This window comes from Archocentrus centrarchus, chromosome 16 (genome assembly GCF_007364275.1).
Source record: "Archocentrus centrarchus isolate MPI-CPG fArcCen1 chromosome 16, fArcCen1, whole genome shotgun sequence".
Taxonomy (NCBI): Eukaryota; Metazoa; Chordata; class Actinopteri; order Cichliformes; family Cichlidae; genus Archocentrus; species Archocentrus centrarchus.
In genome coordinates this window covers 95,115-115,606 of record NC_044361.1, presented here as the reverse complement: position 1 = coordinate 115,606, position 20,492 = coordinate 95,115, and the positions used below count along the sequence as shown (strand labels likewise).

The 20,492-nt window shown below is 42.3% G+C and overlaps 2 protein-coding genes across 3 annotated transcripts in view; one reads left to right on the top strand and one right to left on the bottom strand.

Annotated features, from left to right (window-relative positions):
- Nucleotides 1–5,013, top strand: part of LOC115794295 (tropomyosin alpha-3 chain-like) — a 28,550-nt gene extending 23,537 nt beyond the window's left edge. The window contains exons 6-9 of one of the 2 annotated variants that reach the window (XM_030749713.1): nucleotides 1,001–1,076; nucleotides 1,250–1,312; nucleotides 1,876–1,945; nucleotides 4,659–5,013. In XM_030749713.1, coding sequence (XP_030605573.1) covers nucleotides 1,001–1,076; nucleotides 1,250–1,312; nucleotides 1,876–1,945; nucleotides 4,659–4,741 — 292 coding nt within the window. In that variant the 3' untranslated portion in view covers nucleotides 4,742–5,013. The remainder of the gene's footprint in view (nucleotides 1–1,000; nucleotides 1,077–1,249; nucleotides 1,313–1,875; nucleotides 1,946–4,658) is intronic. The other variant, XM_030749714.1, reaches the window with a different exon arrangement.
- A 1,673-nt stretch (nucleotides 5,014–6,686) lies between these two features.
- pmvk (phosphomevalonate kinase) lies at nucleotides 6,687–13,259 on the bottom strand. The gene is made up of 5 exons (XM_030750843.1): nucleotides 12,877–13,259; nucleotides 12,750–12,813; nucleotides 9,864–10,016; nucleotides 9,662–9,791; nucleotides 6,687–9,565 (listed from the first exon to the last, which is right to left on the bottom strand). Exons 1-5 carry the CDS (start codon nucleotides 12,969–12,971, stop codon nucleotides 9,402–9,404), a joined length of 606 nt encoding a protein of 201 aa, XP_030606703.1. The 5' UTR covers nucleotides 12,972–13,259; the 3' UTR covers nucleotides 6,687–9,401.
- Between the last annotated feature and the right edge of the window lie 7,233 nt (nucleotides 13,260–20,492).

The following is a 20,492-nucleotide window of genomic DNA, read 5'->3' as shown; positions in this document are numbered from 1 at the left end:
TAAAGAACCCTCTTGTAGGTTTGTGTGGTGTGCCGCTGGTCTGACAGCGTTCCAGAGATTGGAACCAGGTGACCTGGGAAAATGAGCGCTGAGGTGAGAGGGTGTGGCCTGCAGGATCATACCACAGTTTATCTTCCACCTGAACCTCCTCTCTATCATGTCAGCATCACCATGGCAATGAGTATTATCTCATTGTGAAAGACAAGCAAATGTTTATCAGACGTTCCGTCACTGTTCTGCCCGGCAACAGAGTAAATTAGAGCCTTAGTCTGAGTCTCACCTGAGTCTGACAGATGGAGCAGCAGAGGTGCACCTGCATCATAATCTGGAGACAGGAATGTTAAAGCTGGAGGATATATGTGACCAATGAGAGCACGTTTAACTGAAATAACTGCCCAGAGGGGTTTCAAGATGGTTGCTGAGTGGATTCTAGAAGGGCTTTGACAGCTGGGAGTTTATCTACACTTCAGGCCCTGTTCACATGAGAATGTTTCCAGATAAAAGCGGCTAAGTTTTGATTGCTTTTGGCCTCCCATTTACACAAGAATGATATGAAAATGATACTTGTTGGAAATGGGGTCCAAAGTGGAGTGTTTCTGAAACACTCTGGCCTTCGTTTCCGTGTAAACAGCTAAAAACGCTGCTTTTTGAAAACGGGGGCACTTGCACATGTGCACTATGGTTGCAGGTATCCACGCCGCCAACTTGTGGCATGGCAATAGGAACTGCAGCCTTTTCAACATCTTCCGTTTCTGTGTAAATGAAGATAGTTTCTGAAACGTTTCCGTCTGAATGTGCTACTTTTTACAAAACGACACAGTTTCCACTGAAAACGCTCTCAGGTAAACGGGGCCTCAGTCTCAAGGTAAACTGACGTAGGTGACAATATGAGATGCCTGTTGAGCTGTAAGGGAGGTGTGAAACCTGACATCACCTGAGCCTACCTGCCCGTACATCTGTCTGACACACTATGTCCTCTGATGTGACCTTTGACCTGCAGCAAGATCCGAATGTTGGAGGAAGAGCTGAAAACTGTGTTTACCAGTGCAAAGTCTCTGGAGGCCCAAGCTGACAAGGTAGGAGAAGGGGGTGGGGCTTCACGGCACAGGTAAAGCTGACAGGTGACAGTCGGTGGACTCGTCTTTCAGTGGACTGGAACCAGTTTCACTGTCAGAGAAACAATTCATCCTCACACCTGTCACATGTGTGTTGACCTGCTCTCTGATTGGCTGCTATCTCTGTGTGTCAGTACTCTCAGAAGGAGGACCGGTATGAAGAGGAGATTAAGAGCCTGCGCAACAGACTGAAGGAGGTGAGTCACATTTCATCTAGATCATCCTCACCTGTGAGCATCCTGGTTTGTTCTGCACGTGTGCGAAGAGACCCTCTTCCTGTTTCTTCTTTTCACAATCAAAGCCCTCAGCATTTGATGTACAGTACGGGAGCAAACGCTGAATGAAGGTTCTTAGAGGGACGTCAGAGGTACTTACAGCTGATTTGTAGGTTTAGAATGAAGTCTTGCCTTTGGTTTTGCAATTTTCTATTAATAGATATGGTTTATTTTATTAATAAATTGATTTTATACTGACTCTGAAGAAAGTCTCTGATCATGAATATTAACATGAAGTTTAAAGAAGCCTCCTATAGATCCAGGCCAGGCTGCTTTATAGAGCACCTGAGCTTGACATGCTCAGGTGTGCTACATCTGAAATTGGGTCAGCAAAGATAGGCAACAGGAAAACAAGGCCTTTAGACTTTCAAACACAGAATTCAGAAATGGGTGGAAACGCAGAAAGTAATTTTCAACTTGCTCCTCCGTACTTTTTTCCTCCCTTTTTCCCTCATTTGACTTCCTGTTTACTTCCTGTGTTTCAGGCTGAGACTAGAGCTGAGTTCGCTGAGCGCACAGTGGCCAAACTGGAGAAAACAATTGATGGTCTGGAAGGTGAGAAAGAATTAAAGATAAGGGTCACGCATTTAATAGAATAGAATAGAGGGCCTTTATTGTCATTATACAGAATGTACAATGAGATTGGAGGGCCACTCCAGTTCGGTGCCATGCTGTAGAAAGTCACATTTTCTAAAATATAAAATAGAACTTCTAAAAATATACAGAAAATAAAAGAATGGATAAAAATATATACATTATAAAAAAAAAATAATGAAGATGGTGTGTATTGCACTAGTGAATGAATATTGGATATTACACAATATAGGAGTGATATATTGTGATCAACTTGTTCAGTATGAATAATATAATATTACACAGAGATGTGGGTATTGCACAGTCAGAGTCAAACAGTTCAAAGCCAGGGTGTTCCTGCTCTGCTGATGCAGCGGGAGGTGTAGATGTCTATCAGGGAGGGGAGAGGGCAGCCAACGATTCTTTGTGCTGTCTTGACTCTCAAAGCACTTCATGATTACTGGTGTGAGGGCCACAAGGCGGTAATCATTTAGGCTGGTGATGGATGACCTTTTTAGCACGGGGATGATTGTGGCTGGGGGGGGGGGGGGGGGGTGACTGCTTGGGCCAGGGAGTGTTTGAAAATCCTGGTGAGAATCAGGGTGACCTGGTGAGCACCCCTTGCCCTGTACTCCATCTGGTCCAGCAGCCTTCCTGGGGTTCACTGCCAAGAACACGCGCTGTACCTCATGCTCCTGGACAGTGAGTGGAGTGGAGCTGGAGCCCGGTAGTGGTGGTGGGGAGCAGATGGGTGGTCCTGAGGTGTCTCAAAGCGAGCAAAGAAACAGTTAAGTTCCTCTGCTAGTGGCACACTCAGGTCTCCTGCTGTCACATCACAGCCTCTGAAGTTTGTGATGTTCTGAATGCCCTGCCACACCTCCCGTGTGTTATTGCTGGACAGATGGGACTCTATTCTCCTCCTGTAGTCCGCCTTGGCTTTTTTAATTTCTCTTTTCAGGTCAGCTCGAGCAGCACTGTACAGAGCTCTGTTGCCTGAAGGCAGCATCGTGGGTTTTGAGGAGTGAACGGACCTGGCTGTTCATCCAGGGTTTCTGGTTAGGGAAAACTCGGATGTTTTTGCTAACATTCACATTTCCGATACAGAATTTAATGTAGTCCAGTACCGTCCGTGGGAATGTTTCCAGGTCCTCGTGTTTGAATAAGTCCCAGTCTGTGTGTGTGAAGCAGTCCTGTAGGTCGGAGAGTGCGTTTTCAGGCCAGGTTTAATGGATTTTACAGTAAGCCTGGCTCTCCGTCTGAGGGGGGGTGTATGCTGGGGTGAGCAGCAGGGAAAGATGGTCGGACTGGCAAAGGTGGGGGAGGGGTTTGGCTCTGTAAGCGTGCTTAATGTTGGAGTAAACATGGTCAAGAGTGTTCTCCCCTCTTGTAGAACATTTAACATGTTGGTGGAATTTCAGGAGTACAGTCTTCAAGTTGGCCTTGTTAAAGTCTCCCGCAATAATAAGAACACCGTCGGGGTGGACCCGCTGCTGTTTATTAATGGTGTTCAGCAGGAGAGAGAGTGCCGTGCTAACATTAGCATCGAGTGTTATATGTGACAATCACTACTGTTAGCTCTATAGGCAGAAAAAAAGGCCGACATCTTAGACATGTACTTGAGGTCTGGGGAACAATGTTTGTCTATGATTGTTCCGTTGTTACACCAGTCCTCATGCATGTAAATACAGAGACCCCCCTCCCCTCCTCTTACCGGAGTCCTTTGTCCAATCCCAGTGTAGCAGAGTGCGGCCTGCTAGCTGCACGCTAGCATTGGGGATCTGCAGGTGAAGCCAGGTCTCGGTGATAATCATTACACAACAGTCACGAACATAGTGATTTCTAGCCAGCTGTAACTCTAGATTGTCTGTTTTTATTTAGCATGGATCTGGCATTGGAGATATACAGGCTCAGCAGAGGGGACCTGTGTGGTTGACTTTTTAGCTTCAGCATATGGCGGGACCTGAGGCCCCGCTTCTGCTTACTCTCTCTCTCTCTCCACCGTCGGTGGCACCTTCCAGACCCGATAACAATCCATAGAGCACCCGGCGGTCTCGCTATGTCGTCTGGGATGTATGAGTGTAGCGAAAATCACTCGATACTGATATCTTGTGCTGGTAGGCAGCGGAACACTTATCTCTTTTGTCTCTGTTTTTGGATGGGTGTTCTTAAAATGCTCGTTTTGATTGACATGTAACAATAATTTGGCCCTAAGTTGACTCTAAATTCTAAATTTATGTACAGCACTTTGGTCAACTGTTGTTGTTAAATGTGCTATGTAAATAAATGTGACTTGACTTGGTAGCCAATGTCCACAAGATCCTGGAGTGTGTAGCAGTTGTTCACGGAGACAAATGCACAAAAACTGACAAATAAGAGATACAAAAAGTACAAAAAAAAGCACAGAAAGGAAGAGCCGTGAGCCGCTGAGTCTGTGCGTGCTGCCATCTTGCCTTAAACCCTGCCCCCTCTGAGTAGGGCCATTGCTCGTCACCCTCACAGTGGTGACCTCCGGAGGTCTCGGCAGCTCCTTTGGGGTCACGGTGCTCAAGTGGTGAGGAAGGCAGAAAGATGTTAGAATAAAAACTAATTGAGTCACAAAGTAAAATGAGAACACCACAGAGAAACGACCCAGAACCTAGCTTCCAAATGGAGATGATGCAGCCTGTGATTGAATGGCCCCTCCTCTCTGTTTCAGATGCTCTTTCTTCAGCCAAAAATGCCAACCTGGAGCTCCAGGCAACTCTGAACCAGACCATGGAGGAGCTCAACTCCTGCTGAACTTCCCCAGGTCCCCTCACCTATCAGGTGGATGTCAGGAAACTGTGGCCAAAACATTCCTCCTCCCCTTTTTCTCCTCCCCTTTTTCCTTTTGCGCCTCCCCTTTACCGCTGCTTTCTGGAGGTCAGAAACTTGATGACATTCCTCCTCTGCAATTGCTGCTCCTGCCCAGAAGGAGGTGGGAGGTGTTTTGGGTGGTATTCCCTCCCCCTCTGGCTCCTCCCCCTCATTTCTTTCTTTTTGTTCACATTCCTACTTTACAGCCCCCCCCCCCCCCCCCCCCCCAATTTTTTTTGTCTCTAAGGGAGTAATGAGTGACTAATTCCCTCCCCCCCCCCCCCCCCCCCCCCAAAAAAAAAAAGTATCTAATGACATGTTTGTCTTAACGGTTTGTTGTTCCTGCTTTAGTTCAACTTGCCACAAGTGTTGGGTTTTTTTGTTTGTTTTTAATTGATTAAAAACAGCCTCCTGTTAGCCAATGATTGTTTTTGTCCTGGGGGATGTGGCATAATGGAGTGACCAATCAGAGCGGCATTCCACTGCCAAATATGGTGACCCAAGGGGCCAATTAGAAGCCAGACATGTCTCCTGTTTTCTTTGACCTGATGACAGAATCAATAAAGTTTAGAGAAGTTTTTACCTTGAAGCAGGTGATGTCATTACTGCTGATGTCACAGCTCATTGTAATAAATCATGAAACAGGATTTTATAAAATAAAAGCACCGTATGTAGACCCAAACACTGAGTCAGTGGGTTATTGGTCCATCCAAAAGATTGAAAAACAAATTTTCCTCTGAAAATAAAGTTTCACTGAATCATTTAGTAAAAGTACTGGAAGCATGCAGTAAAAATACACCATACAATACATAAGTCTCTGTTATCCACAGGAAACTTCTGGGCTGAAAAACTCGTTTAAGGATTCAATGATTCAATGATTCTTTGTCATTCGCATCACATTTACATGCAGTGGAACAAAATTTCTGTCCTCAGGTCCCAATGTTGCCCTTAAAGAAGAAATATAAATATAATCAAAGTAATACTATAAAAGAAAAATATACATACGTCCATACCCACACACGGCTACTCAGAATAGGCTCGAGAAGATGAACGGTTTGATACAGTTTCCTTCCAGTTGCAGAGCCAGATTCCTTCTGCGTACCAGTACAGTGGTATCTTCACATACGAGTTTAATTTGTTCTGTGACTTAGCTCGTAAGTTAATTTGATCGTATGTCAAATCAAATTTTCCCATAGAAATGAATTGAAATGTCAGTCTGTTCCTGCCCCCCCAAAACCACATTTTTTTTAACATTTATTAATAAGAAAATGCCTTTATAAACAAGTAATGTAGAAAAAATAATACTGTATACAGTATAACAAAAGAGAATGTAAAGAAATAAACTGGTTTTAAGTGAAAGACAAAGATGTTGGCAGAGATGGAAGCGGAGATGATCGCTAAACTTAATGCTCCTTTTTTTCACTTCACATGATCTTCTTTTCCTTCTTTTGCCTTTTTTTTGGCACACTCTTACCCTCACCAAGACAACACACCTTGTTCGTGTTTTTCGATAATTTTATGCTCTATATCCATGGTCATCATCTTTTCAGCACCAATCTTGGCATTCGCTTTCTTTGGACCCATGGTTTAAAAAAAGGAAATGTTCCAAAATAAATGCAAAAAATAAACACATCAACAACCATCGACAAAAACGAGAGCACAGCGAGAGGAGCTTTTCGCCGGTTCTTTTGGGTTATATTTTGTCTGTATTTTTTTTGTTTTGTTTCCTACGTATGTTACTTTTTGGTTACCTGTGAAGCACTTTGGTCCACTCTGGTTGTTTAAATGTGCTATATGAATAAATTTGACTTTGACATAGACATAAGACCATACTAATAAGTTCAGAATGTACAGTGTATCACAAAAGTGAGTACACCCCTCACATTTCTGTAGATATTTAAGTATATCTTTTAATGGGACAACACTGGCAAAATAACACTTCGACACAATGAAAAGTAGTCTGTGTGCAGCTTATATAACTAAATTTATTCTTCCCTCAAAATAACTCAATATACAGCCATTAATGTCTAAACCAGTGGCAACAAAAGTGAATACACCCCTAAGAGACTACACCCGTAAATGTCCAAATTGAGCACTGCTTGTCATTTCCCCTTTTGTGATACACTGTATGTACTGGCATCACAAACAACATTCATTAAGTTAAGTGTCACACACCAAAGCCACTGTGTGAGTATAATCACTGCCTGTTAATGTCCACTTGATGGTGCAGTAGCACCATGAAGCTTCAGCCCATGGGTTCACTGATTGAATGGAAAGCTTCAGTGCTTCATGAAGCTTCATTTCACCATCGCTAGATGTTACACCTCACTTTTATTTTTAAGAGTTTTCTCTTAAATTTACGATTTTCTGTCGTAACAAAGCCACCCGTGTGATGCCCTGCAGGTCATTTTGGATCTTACTGTTGTGGGCGATGATAGAAATTAAAAAAAAAAAAAGTCTGCTTCTCAGCCTGTAAACTGTCCTATCACTGAGAAATGAGGTGTAATTATTCTGTAATTGTAATTATTGGAGGGTCTTTACCTTACAATATAAGGCACGTTGAGGCAACTGTTGTGATTTGTTTCTATATAAATAAAATTGAACAATCTCTCAAGAGCTTGAAAAAAGGCGACTGGACTTAAGTTTTGAAGACATTTCATCGCTCATCCTTCTTCAGTCCTAAAACTAAAAGGCGTAGAGTCCCAGGCATTTAAATACTACTGGGGATTTTCCCCTTTGGAGGTGGTCGTTGACCTACTATTGATCATGTGTGTCATCACATGAGCTGAGGTGTGAGAAAACATCAGAATAACAGCTGCCAATAGCAGATCACATCACAACCACAGAAACAGCGACCGCCCTACATGCTAGCGCTTCTATCCCAGGAATGCTACACCATGCTTATATGGACTTCTGAAGATCCACAATAGAGTCCCACTCAGACCCATCGTCAGCAGTAAACTCAGTCACCTACAACTTTCCAAGCACCTACTTCACCAACAAGGTCCGTAATCTTGCACTGAAGATGAAACCATGGTGTCCTTGATGTGGTTTCACTTTTCACTTACATACCTGCAACTGAGGCAGTGGAGAGAAGCAACTACAGGAAGACAACCCCTTACAAAACAGAACTGGCTTTACCCTGGATCAGATCTGCACAATGTTAGACCTCTGCCTGACCACAACATTTCAAATACGACATGTTCTACAGACATAAGATATGTTTGTTTTCATTGCACACTAAATTTTGTTGGTGCCATCCTACAGGTGCCAAAATAATAAATACAACAGAAATAAGAAATATAAATACTAAATAGAATAAATAAGGATCTGATACATCTGCACCCAAAGGTCAGAGGTCACTCTTTGAAGAGGCCAGCGTTCACATTGGCCTCCTTTCCACCAATGGGGTGCTGGTACCAGTATTTGAACGGTTCAGCGGTTTTTCCACCGTGAAAGAACTCGATGCTCAGCTGAAAAACGAGTTCAACTCGGGGCCTGCAAGCTAGCTGGTCTTGAACCAAGAATGTGTAACGCAAGCAACAGAAGGGTGTGACTAACATCTGAATGTAAAGTTTTCTACCACTATTTCACTGCATGGTGTGTATTACAGGAGAAAAGCGAAGCGATTTTCACAGCTGTGAATTAGGTTGGGCTCTAAGGCTGAACTTGCTGCTTTGTATCAGTTCATATCACAGATAAAAGGACACAAAGTGCGTACTTGTCATCTTGCTTTAATCGCCGTCTGTGTTTAACTCTGTGCTGCACACAGATGCTTCAGTAGTTTGTTTGGACTGTAAAATGTGTTTGCAGCACAAGAAAGGGGAGCGTGTTCTCCCACGATTGTGCCCTTCATCTTCCTTTTCCAGATGAGGACCCGCCCACACTCTTACGTAAAGGATCAGTTCACAAAGCGCGGTGGAAACGCGGGCTCGTTCTTAAGTGTTTTGCCGGAAACCAACATCAGCACTGGCACGAGCACCAGCACCTCTGCGGTGGAAAAGTAGTAATTTTGGACAGATGGTTTGAGTAAGGAGTACAAGAAGTCCACTGTGAACTGCCATCACTGATGGAGGAGGTGGATAGCAAAACCGACAACCCCCGCTCTCACCTTTCTTCAGGTAACTTCAACAGGTCACATGATAGAGCAGGGCAAGGTCTCACATTAGATTCAGCCGAAACCCTGGAAGCATTTTGGTTGAGAGGTAAAAACAGTTTTCAAAAATTTCTTTAAGTCCAGTCGCCTTTTTCAAGCTTCAGAGACAACCATGACCTGGCTGACTGAACCTACACAGACACACCTGTTAACAGCTGTGAGATGGACCCACCTGAGGGGCATTCAAGCTACAACCCGTTAAAAATCCTTCAAAGCCTGAATACATGTTAAATAAAACTTTATTCTTCTGCTGATAAATGAAGATTTTTTAGTTTTTACATCCTGCTGAAAGCACGCCGTCCTCCATCTTTCAAAACACATCAGAAACCTGCCTCAGCTGCTCAAAGACACAAAGGCAGCAGCTGCCGGTAACCAGCTGCTTCCAACATCTGTCAGCTAGTCAGCTCGTCGGGTGGGGATTCACCACCTGATCAGTCGTCAGTGAAATCACTGATTAGCTGTGACTGATGATGATGAAGCTGCTTCCTCAGCAAGCTGCAGTATCGGATGCAGCTGCTCGTCTAACGAGGGGGCGTTGGCCTCGTTAATGATGATCCAGTCAAATTTAACGCCACTGTCAAGCCCGCACTCTGACTCTGCATCATCGACACCTGAGACACAGTGAGAGAAAGACAGGTGAGATATATACACTGAGACACAAAGACCGGTGAGAGAGACAGTGAATGGGAGGAGCCAGACAGTCCCACCTGTGGTGAAGCTCCACCCCCTCTGTGACCTCGTGTTCTCTGAACTTTGTACTCTGACACTTCGAGTCTGTTGAGGAAATTCTGCCCAGAACCACTGCAGGTCTGAGAGCCGCCGTGCATCGCTCACAACCTGGCCAATCACAGAGCACAGCTCAGCTGTCTGAACAGTGACATCACAGTGACATCATCAGCGCTCACTTACCCACACTGGTTGGCGGGCTCCTCTGGTTGCCAGGCGACAGAAGAAGCCGGGGTCCTGATGACGGCACGCTTCTCCCCAGCGAATCATATCAGCCCGATAGCGCTCCTTATAAGGACCAGGACCCATCAGCTGGTCCAGGTCCAGCCCATGTTCCTGCAGGACCAGAACCAGGACCAGTATGAACATTAGGATCAAGGTTCTTGTTACAGTTTCTTGTTTTGGTCTGTCATCTTGAGGTACAGGACCAGAATGACCTGAAAGACCAGCTTCACCTGTGTGAGGTGACTGACCTCATACAGGTAAGGACTGATAGGTATCTCTCTGTTTAGGATTTTTCCATACGTCTGAGTCTAATGTTTTGAAAGCGAAGGAAACTCTGAAAAAACATCCTGATCCTGATGACGGGACGTCAGACATGACTCAAATTAGGCAGAATGAATCGAAATGAATCCAAACAAATCAGAACAAATCAGAACAAACGATTCAGAGCAAATCCACATGATCAGAATTTGAAATATCTGTGGGATGTTTGGATTTGAAAACTAAGACTTAGTTACTGGACGTGGACAGAAACCTGCTGTTTATTCCATGGTGGGAATTTCAGCCTGAAGCTGGGTGATGTGTTTATAATGAGTGTGAAACATTCATCAGGTTTGGACTGTTTTAAAGAATATTCTGTAGCTCGAATCTCAGCCCCAACCTGCAAACTGTGGTTTCTGCAGAGCTCCAAACCTGCTGCAAACCTTCTTCACCACCCATCAGTCTGAGCTCACCTGAGCTCCACTCCTCCATGTTCACAAAGCAGCAGATATGCTTCAAAGACCGAGCTCAACAAAACAAAAACAAAAAACAAAACGAGGAAGCCAGGTAATCCTTCACACCTTCTGATCAACCTACTCTGCTTGGACTGTGGGAGGAAGCCAGGGAACGAGGAGAGCACCCACACACGAACACCCAGGATCTACCAGTGAGTACAAAGTGAACAAGGGCGTAGGAATGAGTTTACTATTCGGGGGGGACACATATCAGAAACCTGACAGATCCATAAATACTCTGAGCAAAGCATAAAAAAAAAAAAAATGATATTTGAGCTTTTATTTTCTTCTTTTTCAAATGTTTCTTGGAAAAATAGTGTTGTGTACACCTATATTATTGTATGTATAATTTACATAGGTATATGTTTTATAATCGTAAGACGTGGGCAAACCACCAAACAAAATGGCTTGAGTCTTTTATCAAGCATAAAGACCATGTCATTCCAGGCTGTACGCTTACTTTATCAAGTGGCCGCACTGGTACTAGCAAGCTAAATATTTCAGTAGCACAAAAATAATTTAGTAGCACACAATCGCAACATTTGATATGTTTTATTGGTCAAAAACATTTAATACCGGTCAAAAATGCACATTCACTTTTTAATATCAAGCTTAAATAATAAACAGCTATTAAAATATGCCTGTTCAGTTTGAAACGCTAATAAATCAAATAAAAAAATAACCAACAGAAATAAATAAAAGTGATACCTCTCACATTTAATAGACAAGCTGTGTACCTCACTGACAACACAGTGTGCTGTTGCACTTTACAGCCCTGCATTTAATAATTGGCCAAACAGGTGCCGGAGCACACAAGGTTAAAAAACATTGGCCTAGGCCAGGGGTGTCAAACTCAAATACACAGTGGGCCAAAATTCAAAACTGCGACAAAGTCACGGGCCAACATTAATATTTATTGAAAGAAATCTTTCTCCAGATATAACAATGAACCTTTTCATATGGACCTTAAATAGTTTTGCTTAAAAACTGAATATGGTGCGTTTTCCACGTCAACTGTAAACGGATTAGTGAGCGGTTCAAATCGACATTTCTGCGCATCAAAGTCGGAAAATCGCGTTTTTTAGCAAACTGTGCACATGGGAACACAGCAGTGGAGATCTACCAGTTCATTGTTTGGCAGCAGGGAAAATGGCCCAGGTTTCCTTGTAGCATCTGATTCTTCCACAGGTACAAGTCAGTTTTGAAAACCCTCCCTGCAGCGTACATATCTGTGATGATCAGCCCCTGTCCCTGAAGCTGCAGGTTCAGCGCATCGTGATGTCACACATAAAGGCCAGGTCACACAGAACCTTTTGGTCCCGGAGCTCAGCTGCGTCTTTCCCTTTGCTTTCCAGAAATTACAGATCCACCAGTCAAACTGTCACAGAACAGCAGGAACGCTGTACATCAAATGTCCAGCAGATATCAGTACTCCAAAATGAACTGTTTAATGGGGCTTTGTGTGATCAGGCTTTTGGCGAATCAGTTGGCCGGAAAGATTCGACAGATTCACGGGGCCTCATTATAGCATTATCACTGGCGGGCCAGCTCCAATTGTCATTTGGTATGTCTTCACGGGCCAAAATATAATTACAGAGTTTGACACCTATGGCCTAGGCAAAAGAGCCAAAATGTTTTTCCCCCCTCTCACAAACTGCTTGCAAATTGACTTCTTCTTGTCCAGTAAATATTGGATGAGTGACCACCCCAGGATTAAGATGACTTAAAAAGATTTGGTTTCTATATATGAAAGTAAACTGACAAGACGTTATCAACAAGCCATATTCACGGCAACATTCGCGACAGACCGTTTTACCTCATTCAAGAGTTTCTGACTCCTCCCGCTTCCCAAACATTAGCCGTTCAGCGGGGGCGGGGGGGGAGCGCAGTGACACGACGCTATGTTGTTTCTCCTCCGCGGTGTAATTTTTGGGTGGGACAAATGCGCCTATCTCCAATATTTTTTTTGGGGGGGGGGGGGTCCTACGCCTATGGAAGTGAAAGTACGTACGTACGTACGCACGCACGCGTGTGTATGTGTGAAGGTGCGTTTGGAGAACGTGGCTCTCACCTGAGCATACTGCTCCTTCAGGGGTCCAGAAAGGCGCAAGACGCAGCACACCTCAGAGCCCAACCTGCAACACGTGACAGTCAGCGCAGTGAGGCAAACAGGGACAGGTGTTCCAGGTGTGTTTTACCTTTTCTGGATCAGCTCCGTCACGTAATCCTTTCCCGACTTCCGCTTCCCGCTGAAGACCAGAACCAGGCTAGGCTCAGAGACCCGGTCCTCCATCACTGAGCAATAATCTCCGATCAGCTCTGCGCGTATCGATCAGCTACTCTTCATCAGCTCAAAGTTCCGGTCAGACCAGGCGGACCGCAACCGTAACTTTCCCAGCAGACGGGAAAGAGCAAAATCAAAGTCCTCTCAGGGCGCAGGCAATCGGTCACTGAAGGCTCATCAGATCAATAATCAGATCGACAGTCAATACAAATCGACTGGATATCGATCTGTGACGTGTGACACTGTTTGTGGACAAAACAAAGCGGTTTCCGTTCTGCACGCACTCTTTTAGCAGCATTACGTTAACACGTGATCGTCGTCAGTTCTGGTCTGAACCACTGTGCAGGGATGAAGGGGTGTTTTTAGATTGTTTAATGTCATGTTTCATCACTGCTGACGTAAATATAATATGAAGTCCAACAGGTAGTGATGGGAAAATGAAGCTTTTTTGAAGCACTGAACCACTTGAACCAATTGTTTCGAAAATGGGTTCATTACTCGAAGCTTCAATTATAGCGCCCTCTCCTGGAAAAGTGCAATGCTTTTAGTTACACACATGCACGCACACACCTCAATGATCTGAAGCATCTTTGCATTGTTTGAGGCACACACATTATGACCAAATATGATATCAGGTTCTGTCTTTTTAAAATATTATTTTTATTTGAAATTTCCATAGGAACCATTTACACATTCATTATATTTTTAATGATAGTAGAAATACAAGGCACACATATATTCCACGTTTGTATGGGTTCCAATTACACATGCATATTCATATGAATAGACATATGATCTGAACATTTAGGTCAGAAACAAATGACTGAACAGTTAAGTACATGACCTCTAATGACCTCTAATTTCCTGCTTCTAAATTCAGATAAAACTGAAATTCTTGTTCTCGGCCCCACAAATCTTAGAAACATGGTGTCTAACCAGATACTTACTCTGGATGGCATTACTTTGGCCTCCAGTAACACTGTGAGAAATCTTGGAGTCATTTTTGACCAGGATATGTCCTTCAATGCACATATTAAACAAATATGTAGGACCGCTTTTTTGCATTTGCGCAATATTTCTAAAATTAGAAACATCCTTTCTCAGAGTGATGCTGAAAAGCTCATTCATGCATTTATTACTTCTAGGCTGGACTATTGTAATTCATTATTATCAGGCTGTCCTAAAAGCTTTCTGAAAAGCCTTCAGCTGATCCAAAATGCTGCAGCTAGAGTACTGACAGGGACTAGAAAGAGAGAGCATATTTCTCCCATATTGGCTTCTCTTCATTGGCTCCCTGTTAAATCTAGAATAGAATTTAAAATTCTTCTCCTCACCTACAAGGTCTTGAATAATCAGGCACCATCTTATCTCAAAGACCTCATAGTACCATATCACCCCAACAGAGCACTTCGCTCTCAGACTGCTGGCTTACTTGTGGTTCCTAGGATACTTAAGAGTAGAATGGGAGGCAGAGCCTTCAGCTTTCAGGCCCCTCTTCTGTGGAACCAGCTTCCAGCTTGGATTCAGGAGACAGACACCCTCTCTATTTTTAAGATTAGGCTTAAAACTTTCCTTTATGATAAAGCTTATAGTTAGGGCTGGATCAGGTGACCCTGAACCATCCCTTAGTTATGCTGCTATAGGCCTAGTCTGCTGGGGGGTTCACATAATGCACTGTTTCTCATTCACCTTATTTACTTTGTTTATACTCCACTCTGCATTTAATCATTAATTGATATTAATCTCTGGCTCTCTTCCACAGCATGTCTTTCTCTCCCCTCAGCCCAACCGGTCGCGGCAGATGACTGCCCCTCCCTGAGCCTGGTTCTGCTGGAGGTTTCTTCCTGTTAAAGGGAGTTTTTCCTTCCCACTGTCACCAAGTGCTTGCTCATAGGGGGTCGTTTTGATTGTTGGGTTTTCTCTGTATTATTGTAGGGTCTTTACCCACAATACAAAGCGCCTTGAGGCGACAGTTTGTTGTGATTTGGCGCTATATAAATAAAATTGAATTGAATTGAATTGAATTAAGTCAAAACATACCACAAGGAGATACAAAGAAAAGTAAAAAAACAAACCAAAAAAACAACAACAAAAAAAACCCCTCTCAGACAGGAACAATAGAAACCAATCACATTTTCAAACATCAACAATTTCTTTAATCTTATTTACCAGGGTCCCACAAATTGTATATTTCATTTTCCTCATCTATGAGTTTTGCATCTTTAACAAACAAGCAAAATGAAGCCCAAACCTCCTCAAATTTCTGGGTGGCTCAGTGGTGGAGCAGGCAACCACATACATATGCCACCCTGCAGTGTGGGCGTGGGCTTGAGTCTCGGCATGACGCTGATTTGCCCACGTGTCTTCACCCCATTTCCTGTCTCTATAATGCCAACAAAAAGCCGCTGTGGCCACCCCCCCCAGAAAGAAAAACCTCCTCAAATTTCTCTTGCTTCCCTTTCTGTATATATGTTATTCTTTCCAGAGGGAAGGTTGCCAACATTTATCTAATCCAAAATATAACACTTGGACTATCTGTTCTTTTCCAAAAGAGTGCAATAGATTTTTTGGCATGTAAGAGACACATGTCTATCAAAACACGATCATTCTGGCTATATTTATGACCACTGGGATATAATCCAAAAATAAATAGGGCAGGATCCATTAAAATATTTTTTGAAATAATTTTTGCTGTTATTTTCCTAACCTCCTCCAAAAAGGCTGTGATTTTGTTGCATTGCCATAAGCAATGCAACAAAATCCCTTCAGCCCAGCCGGTCATGGCAGATGACTGCCCCTCCTGGATCCTGCTTCTGCTGGAGGTTCTTCCTGTGAAAAGGGAGTTTTTCCTTCCCACTGTGGCCGAGTGCTGCTCATAAGGGGTAGTTTTGACTGTTGGGTTTTATCTGTATTATTGTAGGGTCTTTACCCACAATACAAAGTGCCTTGAGGCGACTGTTTGTTGTGATCTGGCGCTATATAAATAAAATTGAATTGAATTGAATTATAATAAACTTTGTACTAATGGGTTGAGTGTGAGCTTTGGTGCAAATTAAATTCCACTTCTCAGGGGTAATTTCCACTCCTAGTTCCTCACTCCATGTTATTCGAATTGTATCACAATTTTCTGATGAAGTTGTCATTAATAGATTGTAAAATTATGATATTGCTCCTTTGCTTAAGTTGTTTATAACCATAAGTTTTTCCAGTTGTGATTCTGGGGGCTTGGTTATGAGCCCATTTTGACTAGTCCTAATGTAATTTCTGAGTTGTAAAAATTTATAAAAATATTTGTTATCCAATTTGTATTTATGCTTGAGTTCTTCAAATGACCTCATATTATTAGATTCAGTATAGTATAAATCTTGAATCTTTTTTAATCTTTTAGAGCCCCAGTACTTAAACATTAGACATTATATTAGACTCTTTAATGTTCTTTTTCACCTCAAACCATACTTTAATCCTATTTTTTGTTTTTTTTTAACATATATTTATTGAACATTTTTGCAAAGTAGGTAAGACAGAGACAAAGTACAATACAGTACAAGTACAAGCAACAGTGTACAGAATACAGACAAACCAAGCAGCACAAAACAAAATATAATATCATATGTTAGTGGGTAAGCTGGCAGCTGCATTACCAAACAACAACAACAAAAAAAAAAAACCCAACAGGGCATGTAAAGTAAATTATTTGGACAGAATAGCTCAGGGAGACTAGGAAAAAACAGTAATATATGCAAATATAGTAAAGCTTATATCAAATATAGGTCTGCATATTTATCCCAGGCCAGGTCTATAAGACCTGATCTCATCCTGCAGGATGCAGTGGCACCTAGGTAGGTAAGGAATGGATCCCAGGTCCGATAAAATAAAAAGGGCTTATCCTTCAGTGTTGTAGAGAATGCTTCATATGGAATGATACCAACCACAGTCTGTTTCCACTGATTGAGGGTGGGGACTTTATTGCTGATCCAAACGACCAGTATGCATTTTTGAGCACAGTGAAGTAGAATATGTAAAAGCCTGTTGTTGTGAAGGTCAGCAGGAAGTTCCTCAGTCAGTCCCAACAAACAAGTCCTTGTGCTCAGAAGCAAATTGCGCTGAAAATTTTTTTCAAACTGTTGAGCTATTACACCCCAAAACTGTTGGATATCGGGGCAAGTCCAGAAACAGTGAATAAATGATCCAACACTGGATTTTCATTTAATACAGAGTTCCAACAGTGTTGGGTTCATCCTGTGTCTGGCCTCAGGAATAATATATAGCCTGTGCAAGATTTTAAATTGTCTCTCCCAAAAGGAGTTAGACACCAGAACCTTTGAGGGTCGGCTGCACAGGGCTTCCCAGTCCTCAGCCTCTATTATACCCACATCAGTTTCCCACTTGCATTTTACTTTGACAGAATTATCTACATTGAGATCACTGAGGGCCCTATACACTTTCTGAGTGAAGGATTTAAGTTGCGTATTATTCGCTAACAGAGATTCTATTGAAGAAATGGCCACACCGTCCGTGAACTTTTTCAACTTACACTGAATAAAGTTTCTGACTTGCAGGAATCTAATGAAGTCTTTATTGAGGATGCCATATTTAATTTTAATTTGTTGGAATGAGAGAATTGAGCCATCTTGAATCATGTCTCTTACAACTTTTATACCTTTGCATTCCCAGTCTGCAAGCCCAGATTGAAGCCCAGGTTGAAAGTCAGGATTCTCATTAATAGGAGTTAGCAAGGAAAAACAACAGTTATATCCTTCTGATTTCCTGACTTTATGCCAGATATTTAACATATTCTTTAAAAGCACATTGTCTTTTACTAATGCTGCAGCCCTATCAGGAGAGACAGGAGAGATAACAAATTCCGCAGGGGCATCCTGTCTAAGGAGGCTGACTCACAACTGAGCCATGCAGAGTCAGGGTCATCTATGAACCATTCCAGAAGAAACCTACACTGTGCAGCCCATAGGTAAAGAGGAAATGAAGGTGCAGTTAATCCCCCCCTTTTAACCGGTAAACAGAGAAAGCTGTATCTTAATCTGGGTCTTTTATTACGCCAAATAAAAGAAATAATAGAACAATTTAAAGTTGCAATGGCCTTTCTTGACAACCAAATTGGCAACATCTGAAAATAATACAGGAGGTGGGGGAGAATGTTCATTGTGATCAGATGGACACCAGTGTTAATTTCGTTGACAAAATATTTTTGTCATAGTTTTCGTCAACGACCCTCTTTTTCATGATGATAACGAGACGATAACTAAATAAAAACTACTTAAATAGATAAAAACAATAACGAAATTAACTGACACTTTTGTCAACGAATTAAAGCGAGATGATAATGCTTGGCGGGGACAAAATCCAATCAGAACTTACTTAATTTTGTGAGAGGATGAGACAAGTTAGGAAAACATCCAATCAAAATTGAGTTAATTTTGTGACAGGGCGGGACAAGTTAGGAAAACATCCAATCAAACGCACAGTTGCGCAAATTTGCTCTAAACCTGGGAAGGACAAACTAGCCTGTGATTGGTCGTTACTTCCAGTAGAACTAAGTTTTGTAAACAATGTCAGCAGGGAGAAAGAGAAGAGCCGATGTATGGACACATTTGTCCTTTAATACCGTGACAAACAAAACGATGTGTAAACCATGTGGGGCGACTATCTCGGGTAAAAACACGACAAATCTTAAACGGCATCTGCAAACCAGTCACCCAGATCTCCAATGCAAAGGTCAGCATTTTAATGTCATGCAGGGTAAAGTGTTTTTCCCCGTTTAGCACTTGTGTTTAGAGAAAATCTCCACACCGCGGTGGATTAGCCTTTCCTAATCTTAGTCCTGAACACTGCCCTGTACCTTTCAGAGCGTGTCCTGCTGTAAAACGCTCGGATTATCTCAGTAAAGTGGTGTTAATAATCAGGTGTGTGGGAAGCAGGTGAAACGCTAATGTTAATACTATTAATAATATTGCATAACTTTTAATAAATGTTTAATTTTGTGTAAGTGTGTATAATGACTAATTCAAGGGAACTGAAGAAAAAGCATTTACATTTTACACCCTTTATATTTTAGTCGATTAAATCGACTGTAGATTTAGTCGACTATATTCTAATTTCGTCCACTAAAACTAGACTAAAACTAAAACTATTCAGATGACTAAATTATGACTAAAACGAAATTACATTTTTGTCAAAAGACTATGACTAAAACTAAATCAAAATTTGCTGTCCAAATTAACACTGATGGATATGACCCAGAAGAGACAGGGGCAAACCACACCACCTATCGAGGTCCCGTTTTATGGTTTGTATGAGAGGTACCACATTTAATTTGTATAGATCATTCAAGTTTGGTGAAATTTTTATACCCAGATATAAGAATCCTATCAGAGACCAATGGAAGGGGTGTGAAATGTTTGAATCCAGGGTTTGTGAACGGCAGAGAGGCAATTTAGGGATAGAGTGTGCAGGAGAGTTTAAAAATATCAGAACATCATCCGCGTACAGCGAAATCCAATGCTCACGATTATTTAGAGAGTTTCCTTTAATATTAACATCTTGTCTAATGGCAGAAGCTAAAGGTTCCATCGTTAGTGCAAATAGCAATGGACTCAAAGGACAGCCTCGTCTAGTACATCGTTCAATTTTAAAATTACTAGATCTGAGCCCATTTGTGATCACGGCTGAGAGAGGCGAAGTGTACAAAATCCATTTAATAAAAGCTTCTCCCAGGCCAAATTTCAGAATCAGAATCAGAATCAGAATACTTTATTGATCCCAGAGGGAAATTTCTGTTGTTGCAGCTGCAACCGTTTCATTTAGACGAGTAAACCAAAAACACAATAACATACATTAAGGCATAAAAATACAAAGACTAAAGAGATAATTTGACTATAAACACATCTAAATCTATACACATATGAAACTTGTGAGTGCAAAAAAAATTTTTTTAAATAGGTGTCATTATATATATATATATGCACAGTCCTTTTTGTACAATGTATAAGTGTATGTACAATGTATGTGGAAATTTAAACAATTTTATGTACAATTGAATACTGATAAATGAATGACACTGATGAACCACAATGTCACCTATTAAGGGAGGAGTTATAGAGTCTGATGGCCACAGGTAGAAATGACCTCCTGTGGCGCTCTGTGGTGCATTTTGGTGGGATGAGTCTTGCACTGAATGTGTTCCTGTGTCCCATCACTGTGTTGTAGAGTGGGTGGGAGCCATTGTTCATAATGGCCTGCAGCTTAGACAGCATCCTCCTCTCCGACACTGCCATAAGCGAATCCAGCTCCACTCCCACCACATCACTGGCTTTGTGGATCAGTTTATTGAGTCTGTTGGCGTCTGCTGCCCTCAGTCTGCTGCCCCAGCATGCAACAGCATAGAGGATGGCACTCGCCACCACAGACTCATAGAAGATCCTGAGCATAGTCCGGCAGATGTTGAAGGACCTCAGGCGTCTCAGAAAATAGAGACGACTTTGGCCCTTCCTGTATAGGGCATCAGTGTTCTTA

Coding starts and splice junctions, on each gene's coding strand:
- pmvk (XM_030750843.1), bottom strand. CDS start 12,971: ATGGAGGACCGGGTCTCTGAGCCTAGCCTGGTTCTGGTCTTCAGCGGG. Junction 12,814..12,876: donor ACGGAGCTGATCCAGAAAAG/GTAAAACACACC, acceptor CACGTGTTGCAG/GTTGGGCTCTGAGGTGTGCT. Junction 9,566..9,661: donor GGGGTGGAGCTTCACCACAG/GTGGGACTGTCT, acceptor ACTGTGTCTCAG/GTGTCGATGATGCAGAGTCA.